The 17,641-nt window shown below is 45.0% G+C and overlaps 2 protein-coding genes across 7 annotated transcripts in view; one reads left to right on the top strand and one right to left on the bottom strand.

Annotated features, from left to right (window-relative positions):
* SETD3 (SET domain containing 3, actin histidine methyltransferase) overlaps positions 1 to 11,706 on the bottom strand; it is an 83,389-nt gene extending 71,683 nt beyond the window's left edge. For 2 of the 5 annotated variants that reach the window (XM_030558777.1, XM_030558782.1), the window contains exon 1: positions 11,369 to 11,566. The gene's annotated coding sequence lies outside the window, so the exon portion shown is untranslated. Of the gene's footprint in view, positions 1 to 6,228; positions 6,385 to 8,285; positions 8,399 to 11,368; positions 11,567 to 11,635 lie in introns of those variants that run through there. The other 3 variants (XM_030558778.1, XM_030558779.1, XM_030558780.1) reach the window with 3 other exon arrangements.
* CCNK (cyclin K) overlaps positions 11,056 to 17,641 on the top strand; it is a 31,548-nt gene continuing 24,962 nt past the window's right edge. Inside the window, exons 1-3 of one of the 2 annotated variants that reach the window (XM_030558784.1) lie at positions 11,056 to 11,074; positions 15,977 to 16,234; positions 17,327 to 17,408. In XM_030558784.1, the coding sequence (XP_030414644.1) occupies positions 16,038 to 16,234; positions 17,327 to 17,408 (279 nt within the window). In that variant the 5' untranslated portion in view covers positions 11,056 to 11,074; positions 15,977 to 16,037. Of the gene's footprint in view, positions 11,075 to 11,803; positions 12,020 to 15,976; positions 16,235 to 17,326; positions 17,409 to 17,641 lie in introns of those variants that run through there. The other variant, XM_030558783.1, reaches the window with a different exon arrangement.

The following is a 17,641-nucleotide window of genomic DNA, read 5'->3' as shown; positions in this document are numbered from 1 at the left end:
CTGGGAAGCGGGGACCCCACCTCCTAGCTCCACATGCTGCCTCCACTCCGCCCTAAGCCCCGGTTCTTCAGTGGCTGTCGCCCTTCCAGTAAGTACCCCAACCTCCAGCTCTGAATCCCCCTCTCAAACCCAAACTCCTGCTGCTGGAGGGCAAGGGCAAGACACAGGCAGTCCCCAGGTCAGGTGCACTGGCCACTGCAGAAGTCACGGAAAGTCACAGAATCCGTGACTTCCTTGACCAACACAGAGCCTTATTAATGATGAACTAAATGTTAACTTTGTTTTAAGATGTAACTTTGTTTAAGATGTTACCTCCCACCTAGTGATCCAAATACAAGTTATTGCTTCATCTTAAATTGAAGTAAGGGTGGCAATACCATACCAGGCCATCTTTACTTCTGCGCTGCTGCTGGCGGCGACTCTGCCTTCAGAACTGGGCTCTCAGCCAGCAGCTGCCGCTCTCCGCCTGCCCAGCTTTGAAGGCAGCAGCAGCCAGCAGCAGCAGCGGCGCAGAAGTAAGGGTATCAGTACTGCAACCCCTCCCTCCCCCGCATAACTTTGCAACTGTTCCACAACTCCTTTTTTGGGTCAGGATCCCTACAATTATAACATTGTGACATTTCAGATTTAAATAGGTGAAATCATGAAATTTTTTATTTTTAAAATCCCATGCCTGTGAAACTGACCAAAATGGCCTGTGAATTTGGTAGGGTCCTAATTATTAGATCATGCAGAACTAGAAACACTTCTGTATACAATGGATAGTTGAGATGTTCTCAGAAACCCCCAGGTTAGCTTTCAACAAACTACTCTGCTTATCACAGCAAAAAATAAAGTCAGTAAAGGCCACATACTTAGCATAATGTAATACAAGACATAATTCATGCGAATTTATAGAGTACTTCTGGGCTTTGGTAAGAATTACAGTACGTTCTTGTGTCATTTATCAGAAAAACTTGCAAATGTCAGCCAGTATGTGAAATTTCTTTTCATCCTTTCAGAAGTCACTACTTCTCTTAAGTATAATGCAAGTGAAGTAATTCTCAAGTCTTAGGTAGTAAAAGAAAGCTTAAGAAATCCGATAGTGTCCCAATCAGCAGGACTCAAAGCTAAAGGATTTTTATCATCATCATCTTTGATCCAGTGCCACTTCATCATTTCAAAGCATCTGAGTACAGCTTGAGCCCATCTCTTAATTTTAAGGCTGTCATCTGCATAATGGCCTCATCTTTGGTCAACCACAGCTGTAGTACTTACTTCCTGACTGCAAGGACAAGGGGGTTAACTCATCCAAGGCTTGCTTTAATTCCTATCCAACAGGTGGCAATCAGAGGTAACTAACCCATTTTCTCTACATTAGAAAGCAACATGCTTGATCTGCTTTGGTCCTAGAGACCTTAAATTGTCATATTACTCCAGAATCCAACCACCTCTCAAAGTGACTCTATAAATGACTTGCCATATACTCCAGTATTTCCTAAAATCTGCTATTCTAATTGTTACATTATATCATCCTCATTTAAAACAATTAAACAAATAAATGGCAGTTTAAATGTAGAAATTATTTCTTTATATTTTTAACATTTAGCTATATATGAAAAAAGGAGATGCTAATATTTTACGAAAACGTAGCCCTCATTTACCTTAACTATGGAAAGTGGTATTTCCTGAATTAAAGCCTTCTTTTTGACTGCTTACTCCAACACCAACAAAACTGAACATAATGAAGTTAGATTTGCCCTAATATCTGGGGTTATGTTGGGCACAGTAGCATGGCGCCTGTAATCCCAGCTACTTGGGAGGCTGAGGCTGGTGGATTGCTCAGGGGTTCTGGGCTACAGTGGCTTTTGCTGATCAGATGTTCGGTGACACTGACAGCATGGCCAGTGGGTGGCTGAAGAACTGGCTAGAATATCACAAATGATGTGTTGTGATTGGTGCTCTCTCCGTGAGGGCTGATGGACCTATCGATCATAGAATCATAGATTATTATTAGGGTTGGAAGGGACCTCAGGAGATCATCTAGTCCAACTCCCTGCTCAAAGCAGAACCAATCCCCAACTAAATCTCCAAATGGCCTCCTCAAAGATTGAACTCACAACCCTGGGTTTAGCAGGCCAATGCTCAAATCACTGAGCAATCCCTCAAGGTGATCTAGGATTACAACCTAGATAGAAAAGAGATTTGCAGGTTTTGTTATGAAGCATGGATTAAAGAATTTTTGAAATTATAAAAAGAAAAAATGGAAGATACAGGTATTTCCACTAACTGCTTACAAAGGAGTAAAGGTACATATTGATTTACCTCTGTTGGGAGCTGCATAACTCGACCACTGTATATCATAGCCTAAATTTGTACCTCCTCACAAGGAAGAATAGGACCAGAATTTTACACAGAAAGACTAAAATAGAAAAAGTAAAGTCTAAATATGGTTTTGACCTCAGAATCACCCTTCTAACTTAAATAAAGAGTTTAAAATGTTTTTTTTTTTAAATGGTGTTCTATTTTTGTGTTTGATATGCCATTCTAAGCTAGAATATTATAATTCAGAAGTAAATTTATAAAGCAAAGAAAATATATTCCTTGCCTCTTATCACAGTGATGTTCTCTCTACTGTCCATTTCTTTGGTCAGTACTTTTTAAACTAATACAAAAAGTAGCAGAGTAAAATCCAATTGCAAATACTTTTTAGAATGCCAAGTTTTGTCTCTTGAACTCTGAATTACATTCTTCTAAATTCTGCCAATTTTAGCCCAAACATATTAGACTTACCAGTCAAGAGAAGCTGAAAATAATGCCAATGATATATAGGGGATATAAATGAATAGTGTTCCAAAACGAATTTGCCAATCTCAACTGATTAATTATTTTCAAGTCCAAGTAAATCAGAATGTAAGAATAATATCAGGAAACTATTATAACTGGTGCAGATAATGACATTTTGGTTAAGGCTGCCCAGCACCATTATAAAACTGTTTTAAGTTGTTTATCACTTTACCAAACTTTAACCATTAAGGCTAAGTTTCCTATGTCATGAGTCTGCCTCAGGCTAAATTTTTCTACAAAGTTTGAGCTGAAACCATTCAACTGTTTCAGAGAACAAAACTGGGGGAAAAGAAGATGTTTTTTAAAAATTCTTAAGTAATTTCATTGAGAAACTAGCACTTCCATGCTTTGAAGCAAGGACTTGAAATTTGGCATTGTGGTGTCAGGGATGTGCCTTTTGCCTTTCCCATGATAATTTGCCCAAACTTGGTCACATTATGAGACTCTGAAATGTCTCAATTTGCATATGATCAGCGGTGACTTATTAGAGTTTCACAGCTAAATTCTCCCAGGATTGTGTGTACTGAGCATGCTCCAGCCCAGGGGTCTCAAATACGTGGTCCGCGGACGGCCTGCCAGGTTATTTTCTGCAGCCTGTGAACTCCTCGCGGCTCCCCAACCCTTCCCCAGTATTTACGTACAGAGGCTCCGACCTGGCACGCACCGGGGGAAAGCCTGCCCTGCCCCTCTCCAGGAAGCGGACAGAACCCGGGGGAGAAGAGGCACAGGGGTGTGTGTTGACATTGCTTCATGCACCGCCCCCAGCAGCTCCCATTGGTTCCCCATCCCCGGCCAATGGGAGACGCTTTGGCGGTGCCTGAAGCAACAGCAACACACACACCCCTGCACCTCTCCTCCCCCAAGTTCCAACCACTTCCCGGAGCGGTGCAGGAGCCTGTCCTGCCCCCAGTGTGCGCTGGGCCAGAGCCCACCCCCCAAATCTCTCTTGCAGTCGAACCCCCTGCCGTGAGCCCCTGGCCGCACCCTACATCTGACTCCCTACTCTGAGCCCTCTGCCGCATCCCGATCCCCTGCCCTGACCCTCTGCTGCACCCCTCCTGCACCCTACACCCCGACCCACTGCCCAGAGCACCCTGCCGCACCTCTTCTGCACCCTGATCCCCTGCCCTGACCTGTTCTGCACCCCTCCTGTACTCCGATCCCCTGCCCCCTTGCCATACCCCTCACCCCTCCTGCACCCCACACCCCAACCCACTGCCCTGAGCCACCGCCGCACCCCTCCTGCACCCCGATCCCCTGCCCTGACCTATTCCGCACCCCTCCTGTACCCCAATCCCCTGCCCCCTTGCCACACCCCTCACCCCTCCTGCACCCCACACCCCAACCCACTGCCCTAAGCCCCCTGCCACACCCCTCACCCCTCCTGCACCCCACATCCCAACTCCCTGCCCTGAGCCCCTGCCACACCTCACACCCCTCCTGCGCCCCCTGGGGGCAGGAAAGGGGCGGAGTTGGGGTGGGGATTTCAGAGAAGGGGTTGGAATGGGGGCAGGGCCAGAGCCTCATGGAAGGGTGGAGTGGGGGCAGGGCCGAGGTGTCAGTAATGCAGCCCTTAGGCCAATGTACTAGTCCTCACGTGGCCCTCGTGGTCACTTGAGTTTGAGACCCCTGCTCCAGCCCAAGACTAGAGGGGCTGAGAAGGATTTTCCTTGCAACTGATGACTGCCAGATTCCACTCTGAAGCAGGACACTGGAACTGAGAGTAGTAAGATTGTCTCTCCTCTGCTCTGGATGCCCCTTTTGCTGGTGCAAGAAGCAGAAGGAAGGTGTTCCTGACAGGAATGCAGGTGGATTGGGAGGGAGGAGGGAAGCTCCAGAAGTTGTAGAAACCATAGCATGGGGTGCAGCAGAGAGGGGAAAGAACAGGACCAGAGGGTTGAGAAATGGAGGCAGACAGCAGCTGAGGTGGGTGGGTTGGACAGAAACAGAGGAGGAGGGGGACAGAAGTCAGGGTGTGGGCTGGATTAGTGCAGAGGAAGAGTAGAGATGTGTTCGGGGCTGCACTGGAGCAGAGAGGAAAAGGGCAAGAGCTGGAAAGGGGAAAGTGGAAAAAAGTAGACAGGGATGAAGACATGCAGTGATTACAGGGTCAGAAGGATCTATAACCACTAGAGCAAATCCTCATTAAAATCTGGAACTCAACCCAGGGAGTCAAATTAAGGTTGCATGAGCAACACTAACTTTGGACATCATCTAACTTTGAACACTTTACTTTGCCTCTCATGGAGGTGGCTTTCTTATGCTGATAAGAGCTCTCTCATCAGCACAGAGCATCTTCACCAGATGCACTGCATGTGTAAACAAGCCCTCAGAAGTAACCAGCCTTCAGAAATCAACATCAAATGAAGTTACTCGAATCAAATGCATTTTAAAAAATGATAATACATCAGCCACACAGAGAGGTGGTCTATATATGTACTGAGACACAAATTCAACACCTGCTGACAAAGGACAATTCACAATTTTCTACTTGGGTTTTACCAAGTTGAGAGAATAATTCTGTCTCAACACCACAATTACAGTTCCCAATAAACAGGCCTCAAAAGCGATTTGATTAGTACTTCTTAGCATTAACTAATTGAAATCAAGCAGAATGGTGTCTTGACAATACTGACTTGCCAGGTACAAAATATCTATGCGTTTACCCTCAGAAAGTACTATTACTAATCAAGAAGTCTGACATTGTAAGATTAATGAAGTCTGACTATATTTATTGATGGGATAGACATACTGGCAAATCCAGCATCTCTTGATCAATGCTTGAGAAGTTTACCAGATACTTTAAGCCAGAAGACTATTCGAAACATTGAAGAGTGGGGAGAACCAACCACGTCCAAAGAAATACCTAGTAATACCCCTTGATTCCCACAATACTGGGATTTTCTACTAGGTGCTATCCTCAGATGCCACTCAGGAAGACAACACTGGATTAGTTAATATTAGAGAAAGTAATTTTTTTTTCTGAATTGATGAGCAAGTTCTTTTTCGGGGGAGAGTAGTAGTGTTTTTAAGCTGTTTTCCACTTGCAGGGGGAACATCAGTTGTTTGTTACAAATAAGCAAGTGGACTTTCAAGCCTTGTCTCCTGACAGACAATATCCTTCCCCACCTCCTACTGAAGGTGACAACTGTTCACCTAAGCCAGTGAAAATATTACTCCTTATGAAAAAGCCATTCAAAACCACTAACCATCATCACCCCATGAAATTGCTTTTATCACTTCAGAAGGGGGCAGTTCAGGAAGTGAGATATGAAGAGTCTCACACAAAAAACATTTGTTACCCAAGAGTTAAGGTTTCTCAAATGCATTTCTTGTCAACACAATCACTTCAAAAGACATATAAACCACTATTTCATACATAACAACTTAGCTCTCACGTACTGCTTTTGTAGTAACCCGCACCCTGACACTAGCACCTGCTCCAGTTGCAAAATGCAGCCACATAGAATGCTGTCCTGGAGGGTGAGAATGAGGGCGCATGAGACAGCAGCTCGAGTTGGGGAGGGCGTTCAGAATCCACCCGAAGGCGCAGTTGGAAAAAGCTGTCAGAGAAGGAGAAGAATAGAGATGTTGAGCTAGCTCATGAACGGGAGCCTGGGTAGGGGGTAAGATGATAGAATAGAAGAACAGGAGACTACAAGTAGGGGACTCAGAACTGAGATGGAGGAAAAAAGGAAAATACTAAAGGTTTTAGATCCGGACAAGTGGGTGGAAAAAACCAGACCTGGGTACATGAGCAGATACTGTTAGAGAAGGGAAGTAGAGGGGAAATAAAAATAGACAGGCTTACCAGAGAGGAAGTATCAAGGGAAAAAACTGAAAGGAAATATAATTTGTGAAAAAGGAAATTGACTAAAAAGCTGTGTTAGATACAAACAGATCCTGGAAGCAAAAAACAAGAAACTCATCAACAAAGGACCTAGAGCCATGGTGGGCAACCACCGGCCTGCATGTGGCCTATCAGGGTAATCTGCTGGGGGGCAGCCAGATAGTTTGTTTACAGCGGCAGGTCACCCACCACTGACTTAGAGTGTGTGAACAGAGAGCGACTGAACATCTATTGAAAAAATACTGTTCAAAAGTGCCTAATGGACAAGTGAGGGCCCTCTAGGTGAAAACACCCTGCTTGTGGATAAACTCCGTTAAAGAGGTATAGCACAAGAACATTGAACCTAAGAAGCACTTCCAGATGAAGAGAAGCAAAAATCAGGACAGCAAGAGTGGAGTTATACTTACAGCCAACGATAGGAAACGTTGATTCTGCTCTGAAGGGACACAGTATATTGTAATTTCTTTTGTTCTTGTGAAGAACAATACATTTGGTACTAACTGCAAAGTGTGTACAAGTTCACAAAGGCTAATGAGTTGGTAACCTATAGTTTATTATTATAAACAATCTTTGGTAATGTTTGTCATAAACAGATAGCTAAGGGTTAATGTCTCTTTCACCTGAAACACCTGACCAGAGAACCAATCAGGAAACCGGATTTTTTAGATAGCAAAGGGTTAATGTCTCTTTCACCTGAAACACCTGACCAGAGAACCAATCAGGAAACCGGATTTTTTCAACTTTGGGTGGAGGGAATTGTGTGTCTGAGTCTTTTGTCTGTCTGCCTGCTGTCTCTGAGCTTTGGAGAAGTAGTTCTGTTTTCTAATCTTCTGTTTCTAAGTGTAAGGACAAAGAGATCAGATAGTAAGTTATATGGTTTCTTTTCTTTGGTATTTGCATGAATATAAGTGCTGGAGTGCTTTGATTTGTATTCTTTTTGAATAAGGCTGTTTATTCAATATTCTTTTAAGAAATTGCCCTGTATTGTGTCATCTGTATAGAGAGAGACTATTTGTATTTTTTCTTTCTTTTTATATAAAGCTTTCTTTTAAGACCTGTTGGAGTTTTTCTTTACTTCAGGAAAATTGAGTCTGTACTCACCAGGGAATTGGTGGGAGGAAGAAATCAAGGGAGATCTGTATGTTGGATTGCTAGCCTGACTTGGCATTCCCTCTGGGGAAATAGGAAAGTACTTTTTGTTTCCAGGATTGGAAACGGAGAGGGCAAGTTACTCTGTTTGGATTCACAGAGCTTGTGTCTGTGTATCTCTCCAGGAGCATCTGGAGGGGGAGGGAAGGGAAAAAGGATTATTTCCCTTTGTTGTGAGACTCAAGGGATTTGGGTCTTGGGGTCCCCAGGAAAGGTTTTTCGGGGGGACCAGAGTGCCCCAAAACACTCTAATTTTTTGGGTGGTGGCAGCAAGTACCAGGTCCAAGCTGGTAACTAAGCTTGGAGGTTTTCATGCTAACCCCCATATTTTGGACGCTAAGGTCCAAATCTGGGACTAAGGTTATAACAATGTTCTATAGTATTTACACTCCTGATACATTGTCGAAGTTTTCCCTTAAAGTTCTAAAAATGTAAAGTTATTCCTTTTGTCTTGGTTTACCTCTGCCTCTCCTAACAGTCAGCCTAGCGTACCCAGGTCACCACACTTTCTTCTCTAATCATTTATAAATAAGGATAGGTGTCATTAGCCTCTCGCTGCCTCCATTTCTCCACCTGTAAAATGAAATGAAGTGATTTATCCAAGCTCATGCAGCAGGTCAGTGGTACAGTTGGCTACAGAGCCCAGGCCTTTGACTCCCACTCCAAGACCCAATCAACTGGATCATGTTGTCATGGCCAATGATGGGAGACAATGTTGTAGTATTCAGATCCTACATGCTATTATGCTAAATGCACCTTATATGCACAACTCCCTTTTACTTCCAAAATACAACCACCCACAATATATACATCTAATTCATTCAAAACGCATTCAGATATATAACTTTAATTCAAACTTCAACTAGATTAGAGTAAAAACACATCTTGATAAAATAGTTTAAACATCTATGAATGTACCTGTGACACAATCATACTGTAGTGTATTATATCCAAAAATGAACATTGCCTGTGCAACCTTAATTTGGCCTCTTGTGAGCATACATTGACATAGTTTTTTAACAACAGTGGGACAAGTCTACATAAGCATCTGTGTAAAGTTTAACGTTTGATTAATTGATTTAAAACCTGCTTTAAATGTACAATTCAGTGCAATCTGCACTATGGGTCTGGTAGGGAAATCTTGCTAATTCTAATCACACATTCTTGTACTATACAAATACGGAACAATAATGCTAATAAAGGTGCATGCATCTCATATATATGGATAGACAGTGATTCACATTTTGTTGTTGTTGTTAAAATAAATACAATATTTGTGAGTAGAGAGAACTTTGGGAAATTCAGCTCTGCATGCAGTCTGTAACTCAGTCCACTTTTACTTGGACATGTGAGTATTTTGATTTTATGTGCTTACATTTTGGCTGAAATCCTAAAACTATGTCTGGCCCTGCTTTAACAGGCAAAAGGGTATGTTTTTCAATTGTGTTAGCTCAATCCAATTAACACAATTGAAAAGGCCTGTTAAAATGCAAACTAGCATGTCCACAGTTGTCATATTAAATTAACCTGACTGAGTTAACACGATTGATAAAACACACCCTTTCTGCCCCTGAAGACATATTATCTGTGTATTTGTAGTTTACTGAGCAGCTGTCTAGTTTTAATTAGGAGCCAGATATATGGATAATATCTGAAACATCACATTCATCCATATACCTAGAGTAGCTTCTTCATACTATGTTGTTTTCAAAAACAAATTAAAGAGTAAAAGATATTCAATGCATAGTACAATAAAATGCAAGTATTCTGCTATTTATTGACAAGACTATTCCTCTGAAAAAACAGTACATTTCTCCATTAGGTCATCTTAATAAGGAAAAAAAGCCCTTTCCCCTTCCTTGAGAACACAGGCTTTTCCCCTCTTTGCCAGCTACTGAAACCTAAGTTAAGTCATCAGTCTGAAACATGGACTGAACATCACAGACTTGGGAGGAGAAAAAGGGAAGAGATGTGTTTATTTCACAAGTAAAATGGCACATTAGGGAAGATTAGAGCCAACCATTTTACTGTGAAAGAGAACAGCAGTATGAATTCATCTTTATATTTTTTTCAAGTGATACTTTAGTCTAAACCAATCTGTTTTGAGCAGGAAAGGAAGTCGCAGAAACAGCTTCACCTGGAATCAGTTTCAGCAGCAGCTTCAGTACTGATTTGGGAAGGCTGCAACATACAGACTCATGGAGAACTAATACCCCAGCAGATCAATCAATTTAAAAGATACTTTGCTTAAATCATTCAGAGTCTTTCTGTTGTTGGGCTTAATTCTTTTACAAAAAATGAAATAAAATAAAATAAAAAGCCACAAAGTGGATGGGAGAAGAGAGAACAAAAAAGTGCTTAAAATGGTACACACCAATGTTAAGTTATTGATCAGTGAATATGAGCAACCTCCTCCTGCCTATTAACCAGGAACCAGAGAAGTGAAGGTGTGGGAGAATTATGGAAACCAAAGAGGAAGTGGGAGCTGATTTAACCATTTTAAAAACATGTGACCCCTATGATCAAAATAGGAGAAATAACATAATGGAGAAATCAAGTTAAGCAATTTGTTTACTTTCACTCTTCACCCTTGCTATCACTTTTTTGGAAGGAGGAGCAAGGGAAGGAAGATGAATGAGAGGAAGTGGATTTAATTGCTTCCAGTTTTCATAAAAGTAAAGAAAATTTCATACCTCCAGAGACTACGAATGGGTATTAAAGCAGAACACCCACACATAGATACAGGGCAGTGAGCAGCATGTGGGCTTGGGATGTAATGTTTTTCTCTCGTCCCCTAACAAGACACTGGGAGTGGGAAATAGACAAGCAGCAAGTGGGAGAGCGGCAGCACATGTGATGAAGTGCTTGCCCATATCGGTCAGTGTTGTCTCCTTCCAGAAAGACAGCAAGTGGGAAGCAGAAGAGAAAAGGCAAAATGGGGGACAGAGCAGTGTAGTGATTCCCATGAGAGGAGCAAGGTGGAGTGGTGGGTCCGCGGCCGGAGGGTTGCAGCACCCGCAGAAGGAATCGGGGTGAGAGTAGGAGAGGGATGAGAAGGGGGAGCTGCGAGTGGGTGCGCGAGAGGAACAGACGAGAGGAGGAAGGCGGGGAGGATGGGAAGGAGGAGGAGAGCCTGTCCCACCAAGACGGCGGGTGCGGGAAGCAGGTTTTCAGCGATCAGCGCACGAGGACGGGGCGCTCCCAGCAGAGGAAACGGGCGGGCGAGGCCGCTCCCGCACCGGAGGGAAGGTGACACTGAGGATGGGGTGAGGTCAAGGCACCCCTAGGAGAGATGAGGGCGGCAGCTGAGAGAGAGAGAGTCACGGGGTGTAGTGAGCTCAGAGTGGCGGTGGGGGGGCGAGGCCTGGGCGCTGAGCGGATGTGTCCGGGGAAGGAGAAGAGAGAGTTGCTCCCCGGGGAGGCTGGCCCCTGCGGGGGACAGGTGATGTGAGGGGGTAGCGCCCCATGCCCAGCCAAGGGGTGAGCGGGCGGGGGGCTGCCCCCCAAAAGAAAACGAGGACGGAGGGGCCGGTGGGTCCCTACCTCCCGCGAGACCGCGACGGCTCCTCCTCTTGGAAACAGCGCGGAGTCGCCCACGTTTCTCACCGGACACCGTCCGCTACCCGGGGAAGGGGGGAGGTGGTGGCCGAGCTAACCCGAGCCCCACACTCCCGACGCCCGGCCCGCCCAGTGATCCCACCCCGCGGCCGCCATTGGCTGACCCGCACCCACACAGCGAGCCCGCCCGCAGCTCTGCCACAGCCAACGAATCCCATAGGCCGCCCCCTCGCCACCGCCCCTGTCGCTCACCCACTGGGAGTAGCGGAAACAGGGACAGGGGGCCAGGCCACTCCCGGCTGGTGAGAATCCACCCTACCACTTTCGATTCCTATTGGTTGAAGTGGCCTGCAATCCTCTCGATTCTGCTACCTGATTGGTCTTCCTCGACACTACCGCGGTAGGGTGCGCACAAACCTGTTCTACTCAGCGTGTGAGGGAGAAGGGTGGAAGTTAGAGCTATGGCTATGATTCTCATTGGGTGGTGGGAACGTGGGCGCCGTGCCCTCGCGACACTGACGCACTGACGTATGGGAACGACTAGGTCCGATTCCCAAGATGGCGGCGCGCAGGGAGCTAAGGTCTCGTTGTCGTTAGTGGGCGCGCTGTGTTGTGGGACCCTCGCGTGCTCCATACGTGAGTGTTTCTCGAGGGGGGCGTCTCTCAGAGTGGTATTGGTGGTGACGAGGGCCTCGGGTCTGGGTGAATGGGGACTAGAGTGCCGCGGGGAGGGGACTCCTGGGTCTAGAGCGAGGGCCGGGGCGCTGAGGAGAAGCGGCTGTGATAGTGGCGGGGGATGCTGTGGCCAGGCGGTTGAGTATGGAGTGAGGCGCAAACTGAGATCCTGGCCAAAAAATGCCGGGGTTGTGGCTGTGGTCGGTGGCCCTGAGGCAGCGGGAGATTGAGGCGGCGGAGTGGGCGCAGGCACGGGGCTCAGTGGTTGAGAGCCTGGGGTGTGGAATAGTACCAGAGGGGTAGCCGTGTTCGTCTGGATCTGTAAAAGCAGCAAAGAATCCTGTGGCACCTTATAGACTAACAGACGTGGTGTGTGGAAGACAGTGGAGTGGGGAGGGGCTGTGTGGAAATACGTGTGCAAACACGGCTACCGTGCTAGTCGGCCTTGTGCGTTGTTTCTCTTACTTAGTTCGGCTTCTCCCTGAATTCTGTTTGAGGGAGCCTGGTGTCATAAAAAACATAACACTGCTTTTCGGTTCGGTTGTGTTATTTGTGTCATAGGTAGGAAAAGTCAGTTGAGACTGTACATTGGATTAAATCAATATTCTTTGCTGGCTATGAAGCAGGAGGTTTTCTAAGAGCAGTTTCACTGTATAAACTGCTTTATGTTTGAAGGCACTGTATTAAGGAGGGTAGGAATGAGCTCATGGTGCCTTTTGTGATGTATAAAGACAATTTTAAAAAGCTTAGTTTAATATTATTAAAATGTTGAGTGTACCAATTTTTGTCTGTCTTGGTTTTGGTGGGAAACATCTTGAAACAAAGGATTGAGAGTTTTACTCCTGAGGGAATTCTGCACTAAAAAATGCTGCACACAATATTTTAGAATTCTGCAAATTTTATTTTATCAATAAATGTGGAGGCTCCAGCATAGTAGTGGGGAGCACAAGCAACTGGCTGCACAGCGGTAGGCAATCACCTTGCAGGTCCCCCCATCCGCAACATGACAGTGAGGCTGCACCTGACCCTGACACAGCACAAGGGCTGGGCCTGCCCCAGAAACACTTTTAGGTCCTGCCTCTCTGCACCAAGTATGGACAGGCTGGCCAAGCTCGGTGGGATGAAAGTGTGGAGGGGCTTGGTGTGGAGGAATCTAGGTGTGGAGCCAGAGCATTCTATGTGAGAACAGCCTGTTAAGTGCCCTGCAGGTGCTCTGGGCTGCAGCAGGGAGAGATGCCTCTACTCCTTCTCCCACACCCCCTCCCCACCTCAGTCCAGGTGCTGCTACTGGGAAAAAGAGCTGGGGAGAGTCCTCTCTCCCCGCCGTAGCCTCGGGGCAGCCTGCACACCAAACCCCTCATCCTTGGCCCCACCCCAGAGCCCAGCCGGAGTCCTCACCTCCCTGCATTCCAATCCTCAGCTCCACTCCTGAGCCACCTCCTACACTCTGAGCACCTCAGCCCTATGCCTGCCACATGAATTTTGTTATGTGCACCAATATGGAGGTGATGTGGAATTCCACATACAGACACTCCCTGGTTTACGCAAGTCCCGACTTATGCAAATCTAAATTTACAGAAAAAGTTCTTTAAACTAGAATTAGGTATTTATTTATTTTTGCATATTGGAGATATGTTTCCAACTTATACAAAATTTGAGTTACGCAAGACGTTCCGGAACAGAATGCTTGTGTAAGTCGGGAAGCATCTGTGTGGAAGTGAGGTGAAGATTTCAAAGAAAGGCGTGCCCTGGTGCAGACCCCAGTTCATTTATACCAGCAGGGCTCCTGTTTATGTCCATCCAATGTGTTGTTGTGCCATGGGGGAGAAATGGTTTTTCAAGCAGGTAGTTCCTAAACAATTTAGGGCCTAGAAGCCAGTTATGAAAAATGTGGAAATCTGTTGTTTGTATGAATATTAGGTGATGCAGAGCAAAGGGGATTACCTGGTTTAAAAAGACACTCACTGAAGTTTAGGGATGGCAGATACAGGCTGGGGATGTGCTCACTGATTCCCTGATTCTGAGAAGTGGCAGGTCAAGCTAAGCCTAACTTAGTATTAAGTAAGACCATTGTGCATGTTGGCCTGTTGTTGTTCTAACACTTTTCTCTGATTTGCTGCATTCCTATAGATAGATAAATAGTTCTGATAGCGTTCTTTTGGATAGATAAATAGCTCCCCAAGTTGGGTATGCGGAGTAATCACAGTTAGTGATTGGGGTGTTGTTGCCTGGAGACTGTCTAACAGAGGGATGAATCTGGGATTCCATCCCAAGAACAGTGAAAACATAGGGCCTGTCATTTGAAAGTGTCCATGGAGAAAGAGAGAGAGACAAAAGGTTCAGCTAACCCTATAATCATATTACTAGCACCTTAAATTTCACCTAGAAATTCATAGGTGTCCATTGGCAACTGTGAAGTACTGGTTTAATATGCTTGTAGGAAAATACTTCACTTTCCAAGTGGGCCACCACATTCTGTACAGTATCCTTTTTGATGGTGGTTTTAAGACATAGTCCCATATCAAGTGCATTTTAGTAGTCTTAACTTTGACATGACAAAAGTGTAAACGACAGTAACAAGGTTCATATCTGAAATATCACAACCTCCTTTTTTGTCTTTACTTAAATGATAAAAAGCTGACCTGGTGGTTGCTGCTACCTGATCTTCTTGTGGCATTTAGGAATCCAACACGACCCCTAGATTGCAAACCTGACCGACCTGTCATAGCATATACCTCTACCCCGATATAATGCGACCCGACATAAGGCAGTAAAGCTCAGATACATTGCTCTGAGCAGTGTGTTAAGGGTGCCGGGCCAGGCCAAGGAGTCTGATAAGAGACAGAGAGTCTTGGGGGTGGTCAGGGGCTCCCCCCCCCAGGGTCTGGGGGGCAGGAGCTGTGGGAGGGCACTTTTGGGGGCCCCGCAGTCCCAGAGTGGCCTGGGGGATTAGCGGGGGGCCGGGAGCAGCCCGCTCTGCTTCCCTCGCCCCAGCCATGTTGCTCGGTGGAAACAGCTTGGGGGAAGGGATCCCCTCCATGCTCACCAGCAGTGGCAGAAGCGGAGCAGCCCAGCCCCAGCCAGCTCCTCTCCGCCAGCTCCCAGCCATGGCGCTCCGCTTCCCGCTGCAGGTGAATGCAGGACCCTTTCTCAGCCACCCCACAATGACATGGCTGGGACTGGGGCAAGGAAAGCAGAGTGGGGTGGGCTGCGTCACTCCGCTTCCCACTGCAGATGAGTGTGGGGGGTATCCTTTCCCCAACCGTCCCGCACTCACCGGCAGCGGGAAGCAGAGCGCCACGGCTGGGAGGTGGTAGAGTGGAGCGGAATGGGGCTGGGCTGCTCCGCTTCCCACCGCTGCCGGTGAGTGCCTGTCAGAGGGCAGATAGGGGTCGGAGCAGTCAGGGAATAGGGGGTAGTGTCCTGGGGGTGATTTGGGATGGGAGTCTCTGGAGGGGGCGGTCAGGGAACAAGGATCGGGAAGAGCCAAAGCAAGTTTGATATAACACAGTCTCACCTATAACGCGGTGAGATTTTTTGTCTCCCGAGGACCGTGTTATATCAGGGTAGAGATGTATAATAAGAGATTTGTAGTCACTTATTTGTCCAAGTTTCCCTACTTTGGCATTTACATCATTCTCTTAGTTTTCCACATGTGACTAGGGGAAACCAGTGTAGATGAAACCTGATTTTTTCACAAATGAAATATCTTTTCAAAAAAAAATTTCAAGCCTTTTTTATGCATCATTAATAAGCAAAAAATACACAACTGTTTCCCTTCTTTCAGGTCATCTTTCCATTCTACCTTGTGACATGTATAGTGTATGTGTGCGTAGCAAAAATATCACTTATCTCAGGATGAAAAATGTTGGTCTGTTGCAGTTTTACCTGACTTTTTTTTTTACTTTTATTTTGAAGCTGCTGTCTGAAAACCCATTGTCTGAAAACTTATCAAGCAGGAACAATTCTACTTCAATAAATGAAGGATAATAAAGAAAATTCCAGCCCTTCTGTAAATTTGGCAAACCTGGACCACACAAAACCATGTTGGTACTGGGATAAAAAAGATCTGGCACATACACCATCACAGTTAGAAGGACTTGATCCAGCTACTGAGGCACGATACCGCCGAGAAGGAGCCAGATTCATATTTGATGTAGGAACACGTCTGGGACTGTATCCTTTTGAGTTGATATTTTCAGGGTACGATTGTAGCATTATGAATTAGAAAGTCCAGAAAAAATATACAAAGAGTGGTCCTTGTGCATTTGTGTTATTAATTTGTACAGTGTAGTCTTATTTCAAAAACATCACTAAACTTTTTAAATTAAACATCTTTGATGTTTAATGTTTTTCTACTTGAACATTTTCTTCTGTTAATTAAATCCTAGTTTCTGTAACAAATGAACTATCTTAACTAATGAAGTGACAACATAAGGAGGAGAAGTGGCCTGTCAGTTGTGTGGTGATTTTAGAAATTAAAAGCTCCTAATCTTTCCCTTCAAGGCTCTGTTTGGGCATGTTTTTAATTTACATCTTTTCTTGTGCATTTTGTCCCTCTGTATATTCTCTCCTAATTATTCCGTCTTTTTCTTCTGCTCCCAGCTTCTTCTCTTCTTGCCATTCCTTATACTTGGAATTACTTTCCACTTCTGTATACCAGTAATCCCTTTTCTCCTTCAGTTCCTCATTAAAAATCTTAGCTTCTATAGTTTTGATCTTCACTAAAGTTGGATTTCATTTCAGCTACAACAGCCTTTAGCAATCACATGTTATTGGAGAGTTAAGGGGAGGCAAAATCCACCTGTCAGTCACAGGGGAAGTCCTTCTCTTGACTGTACTCCCAGTCTGAGTTGAAACAATGGTCTCAGTGCTTCCACCATTTGCTCGGGTGTTGTGATCATTAAATTCCATGACTCTTCTCCAAGCCAGGTATGGGGCTTATGTCATGCAGATGGTGTTATGGACCTTCTGTACCAAGGTGAACTTTACCTTGACTCTGTAGCCATGCCTTTTACACTGTTTTAGATGTCTACTGCACCTGAATTAGATTAAAAAATGCTCAGGGCAGGGACCTTGTGTTTTTTATGGGATTTTTTGGGTAAAACATCGCACTTGCTTATAAAACTTTAAAAATAAATATGAGATATTAGAGAATCAGTCAGCTTATTTGTTCAAAACAGGCTTTTTCTCTGATTTGGCTTCCTCTGATATGTCTTGTGTTTTGAACTTGATTTATACTGTTTAAATCCTTATTGTATAGCGCAGACACTATGACACTTTGGCAACTGGAATAATTTATTTTCATCGATTTTATATGTTTCATTCCTTCAAACAGTTCCCAAGATATGTGAGTATTTACAGCATTGACTTCTTAAAGCAACCATGGAATTAAGTATGGCATATTTAAAGTGATGGCAATTAAGAAAGGCTGATGGCCTCATTTCTCAACTAAAGCCTCATGTATATGAATAATCCCCTGAAATATCTTGCCACGGTTATAGTTTATACATATCATTTCTTTAAATGTTTAAGCTTTCTGTTAATATTGTGCTTTTCAGAGTTGCAGAAGTATGTCATAAA

The sequence above is a fragment of the Gopherus evgoodei genome, chromosome 4 (assembly GCF_007399415.2).
Source record: "Gopherus evgoodei ecotype Sinaloan lineage chromosome 4, rGopEvg1_v1.p, whole genome shotgun sequence".
NCBI classification, from domain to species: domain Eukaryota; kingdom Metazoa; phylum Chordata; order Testudines; family Testudinidae; genus Gopherus; species Gopherus evgoodei.
This window is presented reverse-complemented; position numbering and strand designations above follow the sequence as displayed.